The sequence below is a fragment of the Aristolochia californica genome, unplaced genomic scaffold, assembly GCF_029961685.1.
Source record: "Aristolochia californica isolate CCGP_79_NKW_82.1479 unplaced genomic scaffold, dmAriCali1.0.hap1 SCAF_10, whole genome shotgun sequence".
In the NCBI taxonomy this organism is placed as follows: Eukaryota; Viridiplantae; Streptophyta; class Magnoliopsida; order Piperales; family Aristolochiaceae; genus Aristolochia; species Aristolochia californica.
In genome coordinates, this window is record NW_027181771.1 from 29,310,950 (window position 1) to 29,330,761 (window position 19,812).

At 36.6% G+C, this 19,812-nt stretch overlaps 1 protein-coding gene across 3 annotated transcripts; it reads left to right on the top strand.

The window, feature by feature from the left end:
- The first annotated feature begins 1,831 nt into the window (after positions 1 to 1,831).
- On the top strand, positions 1,832 to 19,460 carry LOC137942161 (uncharacterized). Of its 3 annotated transcripts, none has more exons than XM_068787856.1 (15): positions 1,832 to 2,032; positions 2,130 to 2,214; positions 2,325 to 2,362; positions 14,289 to 14,378; positions 14,489 to 14,542; positions 14,667 to 14,744; positions 14,863 to 14,931; positions 15,020 to 15,157; positions 15,257 to 15,380; positions 15,940 to 15,980; positions 16,584 to 16,673; positions 16,773 to 16,877; positions 17,932 to 18,090; positions 18,933 to 19,036; positions 19,117 to 19,460. In XM_068787856.1, the coding sequence occupies exons 1-15, from the start codon at positions 1,958 to 1,960 to the stop codon at positions 19,190 to 19,192; spliced, it is 1,326 nt and encodes a 441-aa protein (XP_068643957.1). In that variant the 5' UTR covers positions 1,832 to 1,957; the 3' UTR covers positions 19,193 to 19,460. The 3 variants fall into 3 exon arrangements, with proteins under 3 accessions (XP_068643957.1, XP_068643964.1, XP_068643972.1); XM_068787863.1 differs by having other exon boundaries at positions 15,943 to 15,980; XM_068787871.1 differs by having other exon boundaries at positions 1,832 to 1,993.
- Positions 19,461 to 19,812: the final 352 nt, after the last annotated feature.

Consider the following 19,812-nt stretch of genomic DNA (forward strand, 5'->3'; position numbering starts at 1 on the left):
TTTATTTATTTTATTTAAATAATAATAGTTAATGATTTTATTATTTCCATTTTTTAGATAGAAAAATTTAGGATATAAAATAATCTAATTTTTCACATTAAATAGTTTATTCTTTTAAAATGGCTATAATTTTAATAAAATTTTCTATGATTTGATTTTTAATATAAATAATTATTTATATATATTTATATTTATGTATTTTTAAATAATAAATTATCATTTTATGATTTACTTCAATAATAGTATTTAGCTATATTATATAATTTAAAATACTTTCAAGTAAAATAACATTTAGGATAGAAAATTTGAGGATATAAAATAATGTAATTTATTTCACATTAATTGGTTTATTCTTTTAAAATGATTAGAGTTTTAATAAATTTATATATTATTTAATTTTAATATACCTAATTATTTATAAATAATAAATTATCATTTATGATGTACTTAAATAATATTATTTAATTATACTATATAATTAAAATTATTTTTGACTAAAATAACATTAATTTAACTTGCTTATTCGTCCCTTAAAAGGAAAAAAAGGGGTGGGAAAAAGAAGGGGAGAAAAAAAAGAAATAAAAAAGAAGGGAAGAAAGGAGGAAAAGGAAAATAAAAATAGCAGGAGGAGGAGAAAAAATGAAAAAAATATAAAGAAATCAAAATTAAAAAAGGAGGTAAAATTATAATAAAAATAAAAATAGGAGGATAATTAAAAATGAGGAAAATAAAATAAAAATGTATAAAGAATATTTAAAATAAAATTTATTTATTTATTTATTATTAATTATATTTATTGTGTACTAATTAATTTACATTGTGGGAGAAGTAATAAATACATAATTATAAAGAGTTAAATTTTGTTGATTGTTTAAAAATATTAATTATTATATTATTTTAAAATAGTGATAAAAAATTATATAAGTTTAAAAAATAGTGATTTGATTTTTATTTTTCCCTCGCTCTTGGTTTGATACTCCTATAGAACCAAATGTTAAATTATGTGCCAATTTGGGGATAATATAAATGTTAACAAAATTTAAATGGTTGGATGAAAAACTTATTTATCTCATAGTTACAAGACCGAAGACATCTCTTACTTGGTCAATGTTATTAGTTGGTTTATACAACAACCACGACAACCTCGTTAGAAAGAATCCATCGATATCTAAAGAAAAATCCAAGTCAAGGTTTATTATATAAATGTCATGGGCACACAAATATCGAAGGATTTGCATATGTAGACTAAGTTGGCTTGTCTAATGACAGAAAATCCACTTCAAGTTATTGTACCACTACTAGAGGTAACTTGGCCACTCGGAGAAGTAAAAAATACAGGATGGTAATTAAATCCAACGTCGAAGCAGAATATAGGGCCATAACACATGTAGTAAATGGATTGTTGTGGTTTAGGTTCCTAATGTCAAAAGTTAGTTTTCCAATAACCAAACTCATGCAATTTCGTTGTGACAATCAAACAACTATTCATGCTGTAGCCAATCCGGTTTTTTATGAAAGAATAAAACACATTGAAATCGATTGTTATTTTATTCTGGAAAAACTAAAATTTTATGTCATACATATGTTTCCTCTAGAAATCAACTAGCAAATATTTTCACAAAAGCCATTGCATCGTTTGAACAAAACTCAACTAGCCGATATTTTTACAAAAGCCATTGCATCGCTTGAACAAAACTTTGGTATGTTTTAGATTTTTGCCTCACATTTTTGGTAAACAAGGGGTTGAGTGACATACCTTGTTACTACTATTATCTATAAATAAAAAGATGGGGCACTCGTAAGTAGTCCGGTCGTAAACGGTAGCCAACGGTGGTCAGCAGCCGGCGAGAGACTTAAGGACACCATCATCACCACTTTACGTGCGTCTCACTTGTTTCTCCTGTACGAACCGCTGCACGGCTCCTTCTCCTGCTGGGAGGCGTTTCCTTCACCGGTCATGGAGGCGCATCATGCATCTCTGGGTCGACGGACGGTACCGATAATTTCGATTTCTGACTCTCGGTGTATCTTTGTATAGATTTTGGGGTTTCTTTTCTTAATTCTTCTTCCTTATTATTTAGTCTTGTTTGACAGATTACTCACACCTATCTATGTTATATCATTCCTAGTTGGAAGAAATTCGTCAGAAGAGAGCTGCTGAGAAATTAAGCAATGTTTCCTCAGGATCGGATCTGTACGCGTCGAATCCCTATGGTCTGTCCTCGTCAACCTTTGTACTAAGTGGAGGAATTAATTTACAATTTCTTTCTATGTAACAAAGTGCTTATTCCTTTATTGAATTCGAACTTTCCGAATCGTTGTAGGGATGCCAAAATCAGTTAGTTCAAATCGAGTATCCGAGGTACTTTCGTTGTATTTTAGTTAATTTGCATCTTCAGTTAGTTCTGTTTCCAACTTTTCTTTATGTGGTTCTACATGATTGTTTTTTTGGTGCCTTCATGCCGCTTAATATGCATTTTGAACTACTGGAAGAGTTGCACTAGTTTGAGTTTGACACTATGTCTCATTATAATTATGTGAACCGAGTCGCATGTGGGTTGCTTCTGGTGACTTTTTCGCCTCACGTGGATAGCTACTGGTTCAATTTCAATGAAGATGTTCTTAGCTAGAAATTGAATGGTTTGTTGTAGAATATTCTCCAGACCAAAAGGGAATGGCAGGTACAACAGTCAATGATCCATGGTGAAAAATGTATAAAATGTAACAGAATTGTCTTCAAAAACCTAGGTCTTAGTTAGCTCTATGTTAATTTGGGAATGACTAAAGCATTGTGGAATGGCTCCTCACGAAAAGGAGAAAGTAGAATTTTTTATGAGGTGCAGTCTTGCCCTGATTGATGCGTACCAGCTTAACTGAATGTCACTGCCCCCACCCCCCCATACAGAGGATCAAGGAAAAAGAAAAGTTCTGCTACGGCAAATTGATTGCTGTGCTTTAACTATGGTGGTTTCTGCTATGTCATGGTCCCACATGCCTTGGTTAGGTAATTATTAGCAGATTGTTCAGCTAGAGAAGTGGCGACCGACACATCCTCTTTGTGCAGGCCCCTCTTTCTAGTCATATCTCAGTATCTGCTCCAGCCGAGTTGTTGGTTTTCTTTTCCTTTTGTTTGTTCTAAAGTAATTGTTCTTTTTTTTGTTTTTGTTAATAAGGCAGCAAGAAAGGTCAATCTACATTTAGAGAGAGGAGGTACAAGGGTCCCAATCAAGTTGGGGAGAACAAGGAGATAAGAAATAAGTACAATAGATGTAGTAGAAAAAACATCTATGGATAAAAATGAAAAAGGTGATCATGAACCCAAAGCCTAATATGGGCAAGATGGACAGAATACCAATAACAATTAATAAGATGTTGCCCAGAGACTTTGTTCCATGCCAAAGAATCAGCCATCGGATTGGCTTCATGAGGAATATGACAGGTAATGTCAATCTGAGGGGTGATATGAATGATGTCATATAAAAATCTGTGCAGTCGCCAAGGTGGGTGGGGGTAGAGAGTCTAGGGTTCTGTTGATCACAATTGGGGGAATCTTCTTAGATAATGATTGGACTGGTGAATGATTCATAGCAAAAGAAGTAACTATTGTTGAATAGAATATAATGGTTGAAACATGTTAGAAACACTTTTTCAAAAAGAAAAAAACTATCGGTTAAAGGCTATTATAAATGCTAAAGAAAGTTATTTGTTATCATTGACATTCAAGCCAAAGATCAAATGATTAGATAAATTAGGTGATTGCGATGACCAACCTATTGGCCTACTAATTTATGAGAGTCGCACACTGAGGTCCTAGTACACAAATAGTTTGGTGGTTCATTTTTATATCACTGACAACTTTCCATAAAAGTCATCCATTTTCTGGTGTCTATGTTTATAGTTTGTGGGTTGTATCTAAAGAAAAACAAAAAACATATTTTCCTAGTTTGTGAACGTAAATTGGGTCATTTCCATCCCCAAATGACTAATCAATGTAAGGAGGCATCTTCCTTGTTTATGATTTTAGGGTCTTGTGAATTTGCTCTGTGGCTCTTTGGTTGAGTGATTGGTATTGTACTTTCAATTTTTTTGCAATTATCACTCTCTTTGATGGCTAGACCCAATGGAATGGACAGAGGCCTGAACGTATAGCACAAAGATGGGCAAAAAACGAAAAAAAAAGATTTATTCTGGGACTACTTCACACACATTGGTTAAATTGATATCTCCTGATTTTGGCATCTGTTTCCCCTTTAAATTGGTTGAGATGAACTATTACCCTCTTCCTTGTTGCTTCCCAAATGATCAATTCTTAAAAAAGATTGTCTTTCATGTCTTCCATAGGCTTTCTAGTGTAAGGTCTTGGCTTCAAGTCTCACCAGGGCAAGGTGATGAACATAAAAAAAAAAAAAACTCATAGAGATGTGCCCTTTTGCAAAGATTGAGACTCTTTTATCACCTCTTTCTCCATGCTGCTTGTTGTTGTAGGACTTCCTGTGATTGTAATTTATTGGGTAAAGATCCTTGGTGGCTTAACTAAATCAGTTTAAAAATCCAAGATGATCTCAAGTCAGCTTGAAGTCTCATGTCAGACACCAAGATTCACAGATGACATTGCAATCTCTCTTGCAAAAGAGGGAGCTTATCGTCTGTGTTTTGTTGTGGAGTTCTTATCTTCTATAAAATGGCAAATTTTTTTTTTTTTTGGCTTTTAAGTCTTGTATGTTTTGCTCATTTTAGTAATACCTTTCAACTATTCAAAAGAAAAACCCTCATAGTGGTGAGCTGTGGCTGTTTGAATAAAATTAAATGGTAGGAGGAAAATACATCCATCAAACTTTCTACATCTATAATGAAGCTTGAATGGCATATGCGTCTTCTTTCTCTTTGGCAGTATATCTCCAGGATTCCATAGTGTTGAAGAGAAGATATGATAGGCTCTTATATGACTCTCACAGGAAGAAGTCTCATTGACCCAGAATTAATATGGTGGAATCTTACAGGAGTCTCACAAAAGAATCTCAGTTTAAAGGTGTTTTAGTTATGTTAGTCTTCTATTTATGTTCAGTTGTTTAATTATACCAGGACTTACTTTAAGTGTTAGACTTTGGGTGTAATTGGGACAAGGGTAGTTTAATTGTAATTGGATTCTACTATTTTTCTCTGTTATATATAGGGGATTACAATAAGTCAATGAAGTTTTCCTCTTTTTCAGAAATTCAACCCAAAGATATAACTTTAGGCAATGGAGAGAAGGAAGAAGGAAGAAGAAATAAGAGAGAAGAGAGGAGTATGATCCATGTCCAAGAGAGTAAAGAGAGAACATAATATGTGAGGGAAAAGAGGAGGAAGAAATTATTGGACTTAGTCCAAACCTTCCCCCAGAAGTTATATTTATAGGTATCAAAAGTATCAATATTACAATTATACCCTTCACCCTAATAAGAGTGAATAAGAGACAGAAACGTAAACTAATTACATCAGTATTACCCTAATTACATCATATCTTCCAACACTCCCCCTCAAGCTAGGAAGTAATGGCAGTGGTCCTAGCTTGAACTAAATAATATAGATATAGTAATAAACTCCTCCATCATGGTGTCCCAACACCGGGCTCCGACTCTCGAAGGGTAGAAATGAGTCATAAAACATAAGTCGAAACCAACCTCAAAGGATTTCGAACAAATATAGTGATAATAATCACTAAAGTGGGTAATACTTGTCATTCACAAGACAACGATAAAAGACCCAAGGGTACCAATAAAAAATAGAGTAGGTGATGCTTGTAATTCACTAGACGGTGATGAAAGACCCACGCGTACCAATAAAAAATCTCAATGGACTTAAAACACCCATATAAATAAAAAAGACCAACCATAGCAACACACCAAAAAGGGTTGGCCAAAGGAGGTAAATGAGAGTCAAATAAAGGATGGTAGGATGAAGGTTACCAAATAATAATAACAGGATAATGAAAATCAAAGGAAGATAAGATGATGGGGCCAGGAAGTAGAGCACAAGATTCATGGGAAGGTCATACTTCTGCCAGATCTCGGAGACCGAGATGAGTCGTCGTCATCGAGAGGAGAGGCACCCCAACATGCCTCTTTCCCCCCCGGCAACTATGTTCGCTACTGAGCTCCTGCTTCCGATTCTTGCTGGTCCGAAGAAAGGGACGGAAACGAAAGCAGATCCCAAGATGACGAAGAATGCCTTTCCCTTCGGCACTGTTGAGAAGAACTCTAATCTCAACCATGTCGTGACGGAGGAAGAGGGATGCTGGTCGACGGCGAAAGGAAAGAAGTCAGAGAAGAAGGGGAAACAAAGAGAATTGTGGAAATTCGGCGACTCAGAAATTACCTTGGAGATTAAGTCAGGGAGTTTCGGAATGGTTCTTCGATTAACCTCCAGAAATGGCAATCGACGATCCTTCATTTCGATACCTCTGGCCGCGGTCACTAATTTCGCTCGCTGCTTAGAGGAAGGTGACTCGGCGAGAGAGCCACGACTCTGGGAGATCAGAGTGGGGGATATATCTTTCTCCCTCTCGGTGTTCCCGCTAAAAGGGAATAAGGGAGCTAAAAATTGTCCAGACTCGAGGGCGTTTAATAATGGCCCGGATTTATCTCTCAGAAACTTTCGGAAGCACGCCCTATTGGAAACCACTGAGAGAGGAAATCCTGAAAATGGGAGGGATGTATGCTGGTCAACCTCTGAAAATTGGGGGAAGCCCCTCCATCATCCGCCCTGCTCCACCCGAGAAAGACACATCGCATTACCCCCACTACCAAGTACTCCCCAAAAAATAGTCTCCAGATGCGCTTCGAATCCCTCCCAGAAAGGCACAACCAACAGCTAAAGTCCTTCCCTCCACCTACCGCCAAATTTTCTCTCGGTAGGAAAAAAGGAGATGGAATCAGCTTTCATAGTCGAAACCAAGTCCGAAGCCTGGATGGTGGACTCTCTTGCAGCATGGCTCTGGGAGAAACTAGGGTCGGATTACTTACCCAAAACCTCTTGGTTAGGCTTGCGCAGATGGTTGGTCTCCCTCAACTCGAGGGAGAAAGGTGGCAACTCCTTATGCAAAGTCTTCAAACCAATTGGGAGATATATTTACCAAGCCTTTGGGGAGACGTGAACATGTATCCTTTAGCGACAAGCTGGGATTGTTTGATATCTACTCTCCAGCTTGAGGGGGAGTGTTAAAATACAAGTTCAAGGGTATTTTGGTCATTTTCTATATTTTCCATATTACACTTTTCTCTTATAGTATGGCTATTAGATAAAGAATATCTTATTGTATCTCTAGTTAAATTTTCATTCAATTTAGACATGTATTTTAGGAGATATGTAATTTTGAGTATTGAGGGGCATTTTTGTCTTTTTGTAAATTTTCACTTAAACCCTGATTATAAAGAAGCAGGAAGGGCCTTTCTGGCTCGGATTCAAAGGCAGCAAAGCTGCTCCTCTTCCATAAATCTTTTTCTTCTTCTATTTTCACCCCAAATCACCTATTTTTCATAAGAAACCAGAGAAGCCAATGGAATCATAGCAGCAACATGAACAAAAAACCGAAGTATGTTGCATCAATAATAGAAACCGAGTGAACACTACCATGGCTGGATAGTGAAGAATTATCAGACAATATTGATTCTATGTATGGCATTAGCAAAAAATCTCGCCTTCCAGAGATTAATATGTCAACTTAAAAACTTTCATAGATGACTGCTCTATTAAGATCATCAAACCGAATTCTTGACACCTTATACTCAACCGAGCAATCAAACTGAATTCGTGACACCTTATACTCAACCGAGCAATCAAACTGAATTCTTGACACCTTATACTCAACTGAGCAATTGCATGATGGAATCCTGAAAATTACTGCTTTGATACCATGTTGATTTTCAGGATTCCATAGATAATAACTTTAGGCAATGGAGAGAAGGAAGAAGGAAGAAGAAAGAAGAGAGAAGATAGGAGTATGATACACATCCAAAAGAGAAAAGAGAGAAGATAATATATGAGTGAAAAGAGGAGAAAGAAATTAGGGTCTTGGACTTAGTCCAAACCCTCCCTCATAAATTATATTTATAGGTATCAAAAGTATCAATATTACAAGTATATCCTTCACCCTAATAAGAGTTAATAAGAGACAGAAAATGAAACTAATTACATTATTGCCACCCTAATTACACATATCTTCCAACATCTCTTAATAGGTTTCATCTTTAATGGTTTCCATTAAGAACTCCTTGTCTTTGGCATTTTGTCGCACAAGTCTTGTAAAGTCTATAGTTTCAGAATGCTCCTCTCTTACATTGGCATGAGCCTTCTTGGTGGTGGCAAGTAGGATTCCCCAATTAATCTTTTCCTAGTCTCGAGGTGAAAGATACGATGCCTCAAAAACGGCACTTTTAAAAAAAAGGTGAAATAGTCCAACAGATTTCATATCTCTAACTTTATCGAGCTCCTTGTTTTTCTGCAAACTCCATTGATTGAGTTTCATCCTTCTATAACTTGGTGACTTTGTGTGGAAATCCTGGGGGAATAGCTAATCTACAGCAATTGGAGCTCCCCTTCTGGCTCTCCTCCAACCTTAACAAAATATATTGTCATCTTTATCTCTTTAAGATCTTGATGCTCTGTTTCAATATGACCCACATGGTTGTCTGATGGTCGAACTGGTGTAGGGTTATACTGCCTCTTTTGTTTTTCTGTTTGTTTATATGTTTTGAATTATGTCGGTATTATTGTCATTTTACCTTTTGCCTCTTAGAGGAGGAAAATATTAGAACTTATGTGGCAGTTTTTTTTTTAATTTTCAGATTTTTGTGACTTTGATTAGGGTGGATGAGTTTAATGTGAGGGGTAATACTGTCATTGTACTATAATTTCACAAAAGTGAGTAATTTAAAGGTTAAAGGTCGATTTTCTGACCTCTAACGGGTGCTGCTTCTTTCACAATTTTTTTCCCACTTTATCTCTACTTTTCTCCTACTCTTCTCTCTTCATCTTATTACCTCTCAACTTCTACATACTATCAAAGCAATAAAGTTCTGTTGTGGAGTCGTTTCAGTCACTTCAAATCCTGCAAAATTTCAAGACTTGTAAGTTTACCTGCATCATATTGGTCCTAGTGCTTATGTCTGCATAAAGTTTGCATATGTTGATTGATCAGAGTTGAATTAAAAAAAAAAGAGTTGAATTTATGGGCTTAAGTGGGTAATTGTATGGTAGTATTTTTGAATTCAGGTTCTTGATTCCTAACTTTGAGTTGTATCAAGCCACTTCATCTGAGCAAGCAAGATTTAGGTGTCGTTGTGTTATTTGGTTTTGTGGGGTTGTTTTTAGATTATTTCTTGTGTTGATTGACTACCTTTGTGGGATACTATGTTTGATTCTAATAAAATTATTACCTTGGTTTAGACTTTTGGAGGTTCTGAAGGCAAGGATACTATTCAAATTACTTCTAAGAAGCTGAATGGACAGAATTACATGAGCTGGTCTAGGTTTGTCTAGATGTATCTTAAAGCTAGAAGGCTAAATATCTTAGGAATGACCCTCCTTCTCCCTTGACTAAAGACTAGGAGGCAGACGATAGCCAAGTTATGATCTAGTTTGTTAACAACATGGAGCATAAGTTGAGTAATCAAATTATCAATTGTGAGATATCCATGGTGATTTTAACTTTCTTAGAGTCACATAATTGATCAGGGGAGTAATTTTTTGCGGGTATATGAGCTGTATGCAAAGTTTTCAGCCTATAAAGAGGACATAAGACAGTTACTGAGTACTTCAGAGAATTGCAAGGAGTTTTACAGGAGATTAGTGTCTACCCCCCATTTACTATTGATGACGAGGAATTTTGCAAGAAAGAAGGACATATCTAGGTGGCTAAGTTCCTTGATGGTTTGGATCCTGAATACGATGCAATCTGAGCCCAATTATTGGTGGATGACAATATACCTACATTGAAGAAAGCTTTTAGCTTAGTTGTGCAAGCAGAAATTGTTGTTGTGCAATAAGGGGCCAAAAGCTACTGCCCTTAACATTTATTCTACCCGAAGTTGGTTTGAGACAGATTGTGGACATGGAGTGGGTGGTCAAGATGTCTCTAGATGTGTTAGAGGTCGTGGTGATAGTAGGAGTGATAGGTGTGCCCATTGTGGGTGGAACAGTCACTTCTCTGACAAGTGTTCAGACAAGTTTGGATCAACATGCAGCAACTCAAGCATCCAAAAAAGTGGTGAGCTACAAATAGTAGTGAGTTGGGCATTGTTCCATGGACCCCAGATGAACTTTAGCAATTGGCACAAAGGTTGGGACAATTGACATCATCTACCACATATGTGCACTGGATTGATGCCACAACCACAACCACATCCACCATGGCTAGTTCAGGTAAATTTGCTCTCTATGTGACTCCCAGAAGGGTGATTCATTTTTGTGCACGCCCGTGTTAGGTATGTCCTCATTTTTTAGTTTCCTTATTGTGTCATCTTCTTTTAACTATATTACCCTTGCTGATGGTTTCTCTTTGCCTGTTAGTCGTGCAGGCATGGTTCAACCTACTTCATCTTTGTCTTTAGAGACTGTGTTATTTGTACTTAAATTTCTTGTCAACTTGTTATTGTTAAATCATTGAATTGTTCAATGATATTTTTTTTTTTTCACTCATTGTGTATTTTAGGACCTTCGAACGAGGAGGACAATTGGTTTAGGGCATGCGCAAGAGGCTATACCACTTGGAGGGTGTACTAGTGTAGTCATCCCCACCTCTATAGGCAGACACTTGCAAATAGGACACCCCCCTCCCCAGCCAAACTACTCCAATTGGTTGTTTCTTTACTTTTCGTGTTGTCGTTTAGTGTGAATCTTGTTAGCTTGGAAAACACCATCGAGCATTCTTTCCATCTATTTAGAGTTGTTAAGTTGGGTCCAAGGCCCATCCCCAAATGACAACACAGGAAACCTCTTTCCCAACTAATAAACTCAAGATCTTTGTACTCACTAATCCATGTAGGACTATTCCTTAACTAGAGTTATTCAAGTTCTAGTTTGTTTGAAGTAGTCTATTCTTATGTATCGGGTCCTTGTCGGGTACCTAGTGTTTCTGGTTATCAGTACTTTATTTCGTTTATTGATGATTTCAATAGGTCTATGTGGGGGTATCTTCTGCTAGAGGAATTATAAGTCTGATTTATATTTGAATTTTTACAATGAAATAAAAATTAGTTTGGTGCTTCACTTTGTGTGTTTAGATTTGATAATGAGTTTGAGTTTATGAACCATAATTTTGCTTGTTTTTTGTTGTTAATATGGAACTATTTTTTTTTAAATTACATATGGTACTATTTATTAGTCTTCCTGTGTCTAAAGCCCGTAGTGAACTGAGGTTGTAAAAAGGAAGAATCACCGTTTGTTAGAGGTTACAAGGACCATGCTATGTCAAATGATGGTCTAAAATCTTATTGGGCCGAAGCTATCCATACTGCATTTTTCTTATTAATAGGATGCCTTCATTAGTGCTGGGGGTTAATCCCATAGCATGTTCTAAAGCCCCACAATGATGTGTTTCTCCTTCATGTATTTGGTGTTGTATGCCATATTCATGTGTTTGGTCTGTCCTATGATAAGTTGTCCTTGAGGTCTATCAAGTGTGTTCCTAGGATATTCTCATCATAAAAAAATGAAACAAGTGTTATGATCCTCTAACAAGGAAAACTTATGTCTCAGTAGATGTCACCTTCTTTGAGGATGTTCCCTTGTTTTCGAGTCTGATGAGTCTTTTATCTCTTCATCGATTGACCTGGATGTTCATTACCTCTTTTGTTAGAGGATGTTCCTAGCCCAACTTCCACTACTAATTTTACTGAAGCGGCTGCAAGTATATCCGCAATAGGAGACCTCCAAAGACACCTTCAAAAGGGCCCTTTCCTCCATCCTTGTCAGTTCCCATCTCATTTGAGGCTCTAGAGGTAAGTGATTTGGATATTCCAATTGCTCTTTGAAAGGGTGTATGCACGTTCTTAACATCCCGTCTAAGTTTGTTTCCTTTTGACTCTATTTCTGGTTCTTTCAAGACATTTGCCTTGTCATTGTCCTTGAAGAAGAGAATCGATCTGGATCTCTCTTCCACCTTAATACCGGTACAGCACAGCCTGGGATAGACCAAACTAGACTTCTGTGTAAAGATCTTACGGGTGGAATCCGGGTGGTTGAATGCTGTCCTCTCTAGAGTGGAAGTATGCCATGGATGTGGTGATGGACACATTGCTTGATAGAGTACCTGGACATTGTGTGATCCACCAGTAGATGCTGCTATTATGGGTCATCAATGAGTCTATAATGTAAAGTACAAGGCCAATGAGTCTATAAAAAGGTATACAACCAAGCTAGCGGCCAGGTTAGCTCTGTTCATTTCTGATTTTTGTATAGGTTAATAAGGGCTAAACCTTGTTTCAGTTAGAAACAAAGAATGCCTTCTTGTATAGGTTAGTAAGGGATAACCTTCTTGTATAGATTTCTCCACCAAGAGGTCCATGGTGATGCATTGTCATAACCAAGCTGCCATATTCATGGCTAGTAATCCTGTATTCCATGAAAGAACAAGTATGTTGAGGTAGACTGCTCTTTTGTTTGTGATGTTGTAATCAGTGTTTTGGTGGTCACTCCGTATGCTGTAGGAAAGCTTGAGTTTGAAATTTTTGTAACAAGCAAGAGCTTATTGATATTTATACTCCAGTTTAAAGGGAGAGTTGAGTTATGTGTAGAGGGTACTATGGTCACTGTGCCTTCTGCATATTGTCCCTCTTAGAGCAGGAAATTATTCTGACTTTTGAGGTGGTTAGTTGGTTCATTTTCAGTTTTTGATGACGTGTAAGTATGGAATTTAAGTTGAGTTTAACGTGGAGGGTTAATACTGTCATTTTTCTGTAATTTCACATAAGTGAGTAGTTGAAGAGTTAGAGATGGTGTTTCTGACTTCTAACGAGTGCTACATCTCAGGCAGCATTCTTCCCACATTTCTCTGTCCTTCTCTCCTTCTCTCCTTCTCTCCTTCTCTTCTCTCTTCATCTGGTTACCCTCAACTTCTATATATATATATATATATTTTAAATAATGATTGGAAAGATTGTATTAAGAAGAAGTGTTGGTAGATAGCTGCCTTAAAGGAGACAAAAATACAATGACAAAGTCAAAGTACAATGATTTTACCGCCTCATTGTGCCATGGGATTCTAGACTAATTGAACGCTAGAAGTCATGATGCCTTGAGGTTGAAGATTTTGTGTAGGTTTCCGCTTTATTGTCTAAATCAATTATTTGGATTCTTAATTGTTTGTGACATAGGAAATGCCTTAATTTCAAAATATGCCAATTGTTAAAATTAACTGAATTTCGTGCCCCCTTTCTCAAAAAAAGAAAAAACTGAATTTCAACTATGCAGCATCAGAAATGGAATGTTTTTTTTTTTTTTTTGGAAATGGTGGAAACTCTTATTGGTAAGAATGCTTTAGCAAATACAAGGGAGTGATGATTAGGCTACAATGGGGAAGGAATCTCCCACCAGCAAGGAAGGCCTGGTAACCCCTTCCCTAATAAATCCGAGTTGTTGTTAGAAGAAATAAATTTATGCTGCCATGATACAGCTAATTAATTACATAAGTATTTGATTTCATCAATTACGTAACTAAAGCGCCTTTTTTTTGTGGGAAGAGGGGGCGCTGATGATCATAGCTGAATCTCCTTCCACTATGACTAGGGCTGAGAAGTTTTCGTTGCGAAGGTTTAATTCTTGGAGTAGGAGGGGACCTCCCTCCATCCAACTAATTTACCAAAGTTGAATCTTCTTCTACTATGACTAGGGCTGTGAATTTTTGCTTGTGAAGGTTCAATTCTTGGAGTAGAGCCCTTACTTATGCTTCAGCACAATCTGCAGTGCCAATATGGCCTCGGAATGACAGAAGAATGGAACCACTCTGATTCACTCCCTGGAAAAGAGAGGGGGGGAGGGGGGGGGGGGGGGTCGTTTCCGGTTGATGAGTGGGGGCTGAATATGAGGGATAGAATATGGATACAAAGTTCCTATGCTTTCTAATGCTTGAGACAGGTTATGGGGGAAGGCCCTTATAAACTTTTTTGCCCAGATTAGAATTGTCTGAAATAGTCTCTCAAGATTGCTTCCTATGAAATGGAATATATTCTTAGTACTGTCTCTCTTGAATATTTACTTTTTCCTTGTATTAAGATAATGGCTTTGAAGTTTCTAACTTATATTCTTTCCAGAAAGATTTGCCAGGCTTGTTATCTCATGTTAACGAACTTGAGAAAAAGAATGCAGAATTGCAAGATGAGAACAAGAAGCTTACATTAAAGGTGTTACTGGTTTACTGTTGAAACTGGATTTATTAGCATATGCATTCTAGATGAAAGTTGTGGGCAATTGATAGTTTGTTCTGAAAATATTAACTACTTTTTCTCTTCAGATTGAGGAAAAAGAAGCTGAGACTGATTCATTGAGGAAACGGGTAAATGATCTGGTAAATGTGTGGGCTGTGACTACCTTGACTTCCTTTCTACTCAATTTTTTCAGTTTTTATTTGTTAATCTTTCTTGTTCAGATAATTATTGCTATCATTATTTCTTTTTACATGGTATGTTTAGGAACAAAACAGTTTACCCTCTTTAAGGAAATCTCTCCAAGATGTTCAGATGGAGAAAGATGCAGCAGTTGTAGCACGGGTGCATATCGATTTTTACCTTTTTTACCCTTGCATTTTCTTTACTGGTGAAAGCTGCTGATCACTAGATTCATATTATTTTCCTTTATAAATTCACCAACTTTTATCTTTTAGTATAGGAGGATCTTTCAGCACAACTTCGATCAGTGAAAAAACGTTTAAAAGAGGCAGAGGACGAACAATATAGAGTACAGCCTGAGTACTTTGACTTTGAATTTCTGACAATGTCTTCAGGAAAAGACAATTCTTTTATGATGGCCAATCTTACTGAATTAGGCTGAAGAAGATGCAGCAGCCTTGAGAGCAGAAATAAACTCACTGCAGGAACAATTGATGGGCAATCCACTTGTTAGGCCTCATGAGCAGATTGAAATCATGGAAAAGGAAATTGCTGATTTAAAATCCATGCTACAGGTATGCCTTTAGTTTCTTTTTATGCTTTGTAAAAATGTTCTCAGGCATTTTTGGGCCATATTAATATGTTTTCATGGTATAATGGGCCCAATACCATAGCGGGAGTCACTATTGAGACAGCAGGAGCAACAAAGATTAGCAGAGGAGCAAATTCGAAATTCCACTCTTGTGGCTGATAAGAAAGATCTGGAAGACAGATTGATTTTGTCTACAAAAGCTTCAGGTACTATAAAATCTTGCTTCATTGTGGCATTGCAATGAAAACATTGTAAAGGATTCCAGTGGAGTCAATCTTTTCTGGAAGCCTTCATTTGGACTTTATCAGCAAATATTGAATAGCTCAGTACATTTGGTTCTTCAGATTGCTATGTGTGGGGTGTCTGCCTGCCACAAGTGCAATAGCTTAACAGGACATATTTCATCAGGAATATTCTCGTGAACTTGTTGTTGATTGTTTTTCAGTTTTGGATTTCTGCATTTCTGTTATTGCATCAGTTTTTGTTTTTTGCTTTTTCCTTTTGGTGTACATGTACACTTCTGTGTGCTTTTATTCTTTGAAAGTCTTGTCCTCTAGTTAGATTGTTGTTACCACTTCCATAAATCTCTTTCAAGAGTTTGTTTCTTATCAATCATGTTGTCCTCAAGTTACATTGTTGTCTTCATTCCTTTAAATCTATTCTTAATGTTTGTTTCTTACTAATCCTATCTAGAATATATCTTAAGCTGTTTCCTTTGATTAAGTGTCGGGTACAACAATTTACATTTTGATTTTTTCGTTACAGAAGAAGCTGCAGAGGAAGCCACTCTCAAGGCGTTTTCATTGGTAAATAAATTTCTTTATCTAAGTATTTGTTTTATGCTTATGTTGTCTTTTTTTTTTTGTCACTTTTCAATGGGCAGTAGCTAGAGAATGGCTTCAATTTTATCTGTCTAGGCATCAAAACAATTATGTCTAAATACAAAACAACGATTGATGTAAATGCAGAACAGGTTATGTGATTTGTTGCATGACTTTACCATGAGTCCGAGACATGAATCTGTCATGCTTTGATGCCCTGTCAAAGATTTCTTCTGTTCTCGGTTTTAGCAGTATGTAGCCTCACATTCTATCAGCCTCTAGTCATGGAATAATGAAATGAGAAAGGAGTGCAAGTTAAAAGTTCATCGCCTATACTTTTAGTTGGATTTTTTAGCTTACTTCTATGACATGTATAGCTCAGAAAGCCATGCAGGAGGATTAATAACCATGCAATAAAATGCAATGTCTCTTTCTCTCTCTCGCTCTCTCTCTCTCTCACACACACACACACACTCACACATACACACACCCTTGTGCAAATGTGTACCAGATAATCTTATCTATTCATTCTGTGGATTTGTCTGATACCCGTCCTTTCTTACTTGACACTTCTGTTCTTATTTGTAGCAAGAAAAAGAGAAACTTGAGAAGCAATTGCATGACATGGCTGTTATGGTTGAGAGACTAGAGAGTAGCCGTCAAAAGCTTCTGTTGGAGGTGCAAAACATTTACATGTATTATTTAATTGTTGCCATTTCAGGTTAGGATTTCAAATTTCTAGTGGTTGTTTGATTACCAAGTTACTCTGTAAACCAGATTGATTCACAGTCTTCAGAGATAGAGAGATTATTTGAAGAAAATTCAAATCTTTCTGCCTCTTACCAAGACGCGATGGGAGTAGTAGTTCAGTGGGAAAACCAGGTACGTGTTTGTACATCATTGATAATTATCTGCCTGTGATAGGGATTTAATTGATGCTGAAGAATTGATGTAGCTTAAGGGTGTTATATGAATCCATTAGGCCATTAAGTTAAGGTGCTTGAGTTCTTAAATAGTAGTGTTATAGCTCGAGCTTTTTATTAGCTGTGGTTGGCATTTGGATTAACTGATTCTTGTCTGTATGTTTTGGAACGCACTTGGCTTCAAAGCTCTAGAAAAGTTGCAGAACAGTTTTTTGGGATTCTTTTCGCCGTACTCTAGAAAGTTTGTTGCATATGAACTCACATAACTACTAAAGTCCAAAGACTCTCCATCTTGTTGCAATGGTGGGTGTAACAGCATTACATTATGCATAGTATCTGAGACGTACCGGATTTTAGGGGAGATGTTACAGGCATCATGTGACGCATTTTGGAAGTTTTGAGGCCATTCCATAATGCTTACGATCTTATATGTATGAGGTTCTGGGAAACCCAATTCGTACTGGCTCCCCATAATACCCACCTGTCTTGTCGAGCCCTATTACATGGCTTAAATGACGTCATCTTTGGTTATATATCAACTTTTGTAAGTAACATAGCATTAGGTCCTCATCTCTGGTTAAGAGTGCTTCCATGTGGCAGTATCCCATACTAATATACCGGTGGGGAGGTTTCTACTTTGATGTCCTTGTGTCAAGTCTGAATGGTGCTTGTGGTGTAGTGTGTTTTTGTGCAGTTAACATTTGAAGAAAAAAAATTCAACTTGGTACCTAATGCTAGTTTGTGCAACTAAACCTCACATTCTCCTAAAAATGTGCAGAACAGATACGTTCTAGAACTGTTTGCTTCTCCATATATGAGAACTTTTGGCTTTATTAATTTTATCAGTTCCATTGGGTATTTCACTCCAACACCTTGTTGTGGATAAAGACCCGCCTAGCTAGGTTTGTTTGTACTTTTCTTCATTTTTTAATAGTTTATACATCCTATTTCAATTTTTTTTTATCGGTTCCATTTTCTAGTTCCAATTTGAGTCACTTACCTGACATGTACAGGTGAAAGACTGCCTGAAGCAGAACAAAGAACTCCGAGTTATGCTAGATAGACTACGAATGGAGCATGTGAACTTATCACAATCAAGTACTATGAAGATTGAAACAAGCAAAGAAGTAGAAAAGCTTAGTGGGGAGTCATCTGAAACTTTATCACTCAAGGTTAGTGGCCTAACATATTGTAGGTTGCTTGGCATCTGAACTTCTGTGTTAATTCGGTGAAAGAGAAACCGTCCATTAAAATAAGAGAAATTCTTGTAAAGTGTCTTGCTTGTTGGAGGTATCTTTATGTACAAAATATTGATTTTTTTCATAATCTGTTTAGAGGACCTGATATATGAACTTTCTATTAATGGGCACTGTGTGCAGAAAACATGGATCACAAGCAATCACATGAGTAAACCAACAGGCAATAGTCAAGAGAATTTTTTTATGCTGCAAAACAATAACAGAACAGGGAATTTTTTTAATTTACCACAATGTGCAAACAGTTGGAATTTTGATTTTGTAACAATGTTTGCAGGAGATTCTACTGTGGCTAAACGTTGTGTTACTTGACTGTACATATGCCGAGATATACCATACTGCTTGATTTATTTTGTTTTTATACACTTTTCTAACAGAAACATTTATCATTTGAATCAAAGATCATGCACATGTTGCCCTTTCAGAGAAATTTTTTTCAAGTTCTCGCAAACTTTATACTTGTGATTCAGTTTGAAGGGTACAAGTATAAAAGAAAGATGCTGGGCTGCATTATTGTCTAAATCAAACAATTTAAACCAAAGATTCTGGCTTTCGTCTTTCTACCTGATTATTCATGTTTAAACACCCTGCATTCAAGGGAATGGCCAAACTTTGATAGTCTTTGAGAAATGTGCCATGAATGCTTTCGGAGTAACCGCCATCAAAATGTTTGGGTTGATCTTGAGGAAGGGTTATGGTTTGAGGTGTTGTTTTTCCATATATTTTTGGGGGTTTGATATTTACTCTTCTTCTGGCAGCTTGCAAAAGAGCAAAGCAGATCGGAGGCACTCTCAGCAGAAGTTTTGCAGCTGTCAGCGCAACTTAAACATTATGTCCAAGCATACAATAATCTCATCCGCCAGTAATTTTGAAACCTGAATCTTCTCCATTTTTCTTTTTCTGTGCTTCTTCAGAAGCTTTATTTTATTTTCTATCTTGCAGTTATAAACCTGTACTGCGCAACATTGAGAACAATCTTATCAAAATGAAACAAGACAGCTTTGTGAATGTCTTGTGAAGCAAGCGCCCAGTTGAGCTTTCATATTCACCAAGCTCATATCAATCAGGTTTGCGGATCACCAACCCAGTAAATTTACTTCTGTAGGTCTTCGGAGCGTCACCTTAGTGAAGTGGGATCCTTATCTCTCCATAATTCCTCATCGTTGCATTCTTTAAATTGTGATTGTATGCATGACATCAGGCTTCAAGATACCATGTCTCGAGCAGGTTCTTTCTGTGTATTTCTGGAATGATTTTACTTCATTTAACATGTTTGGAAAGCTTATTATTTCCTCATGAAGTACTTGGTATCTGTTCTATTTAACTAACTGCTTATACCCTAAGAAGCTTAACCAAAATACCAAAAGATAAATCATTTCTGTTACACTCAATCGAACTTTTAAAAATATTTTAGGTCTTCGCTTAAAATCATGATAGCCAGAGATTATTGGTGACAAAACGAAAAAAAATACTCTTTTGTTTTCACTTCAGTTAATGATCTGAAGGTGGCTAAATCAATAATTCTGAACTCTCTGGAATGAAGTCGAATCCTCTGCAAGAATCTCTGCAAAAAATTAGGTGCAAGGTGTTACCAAAAAACAAAATAAAAAACGTTTCTGTTGTAATTATTTGGTTTTG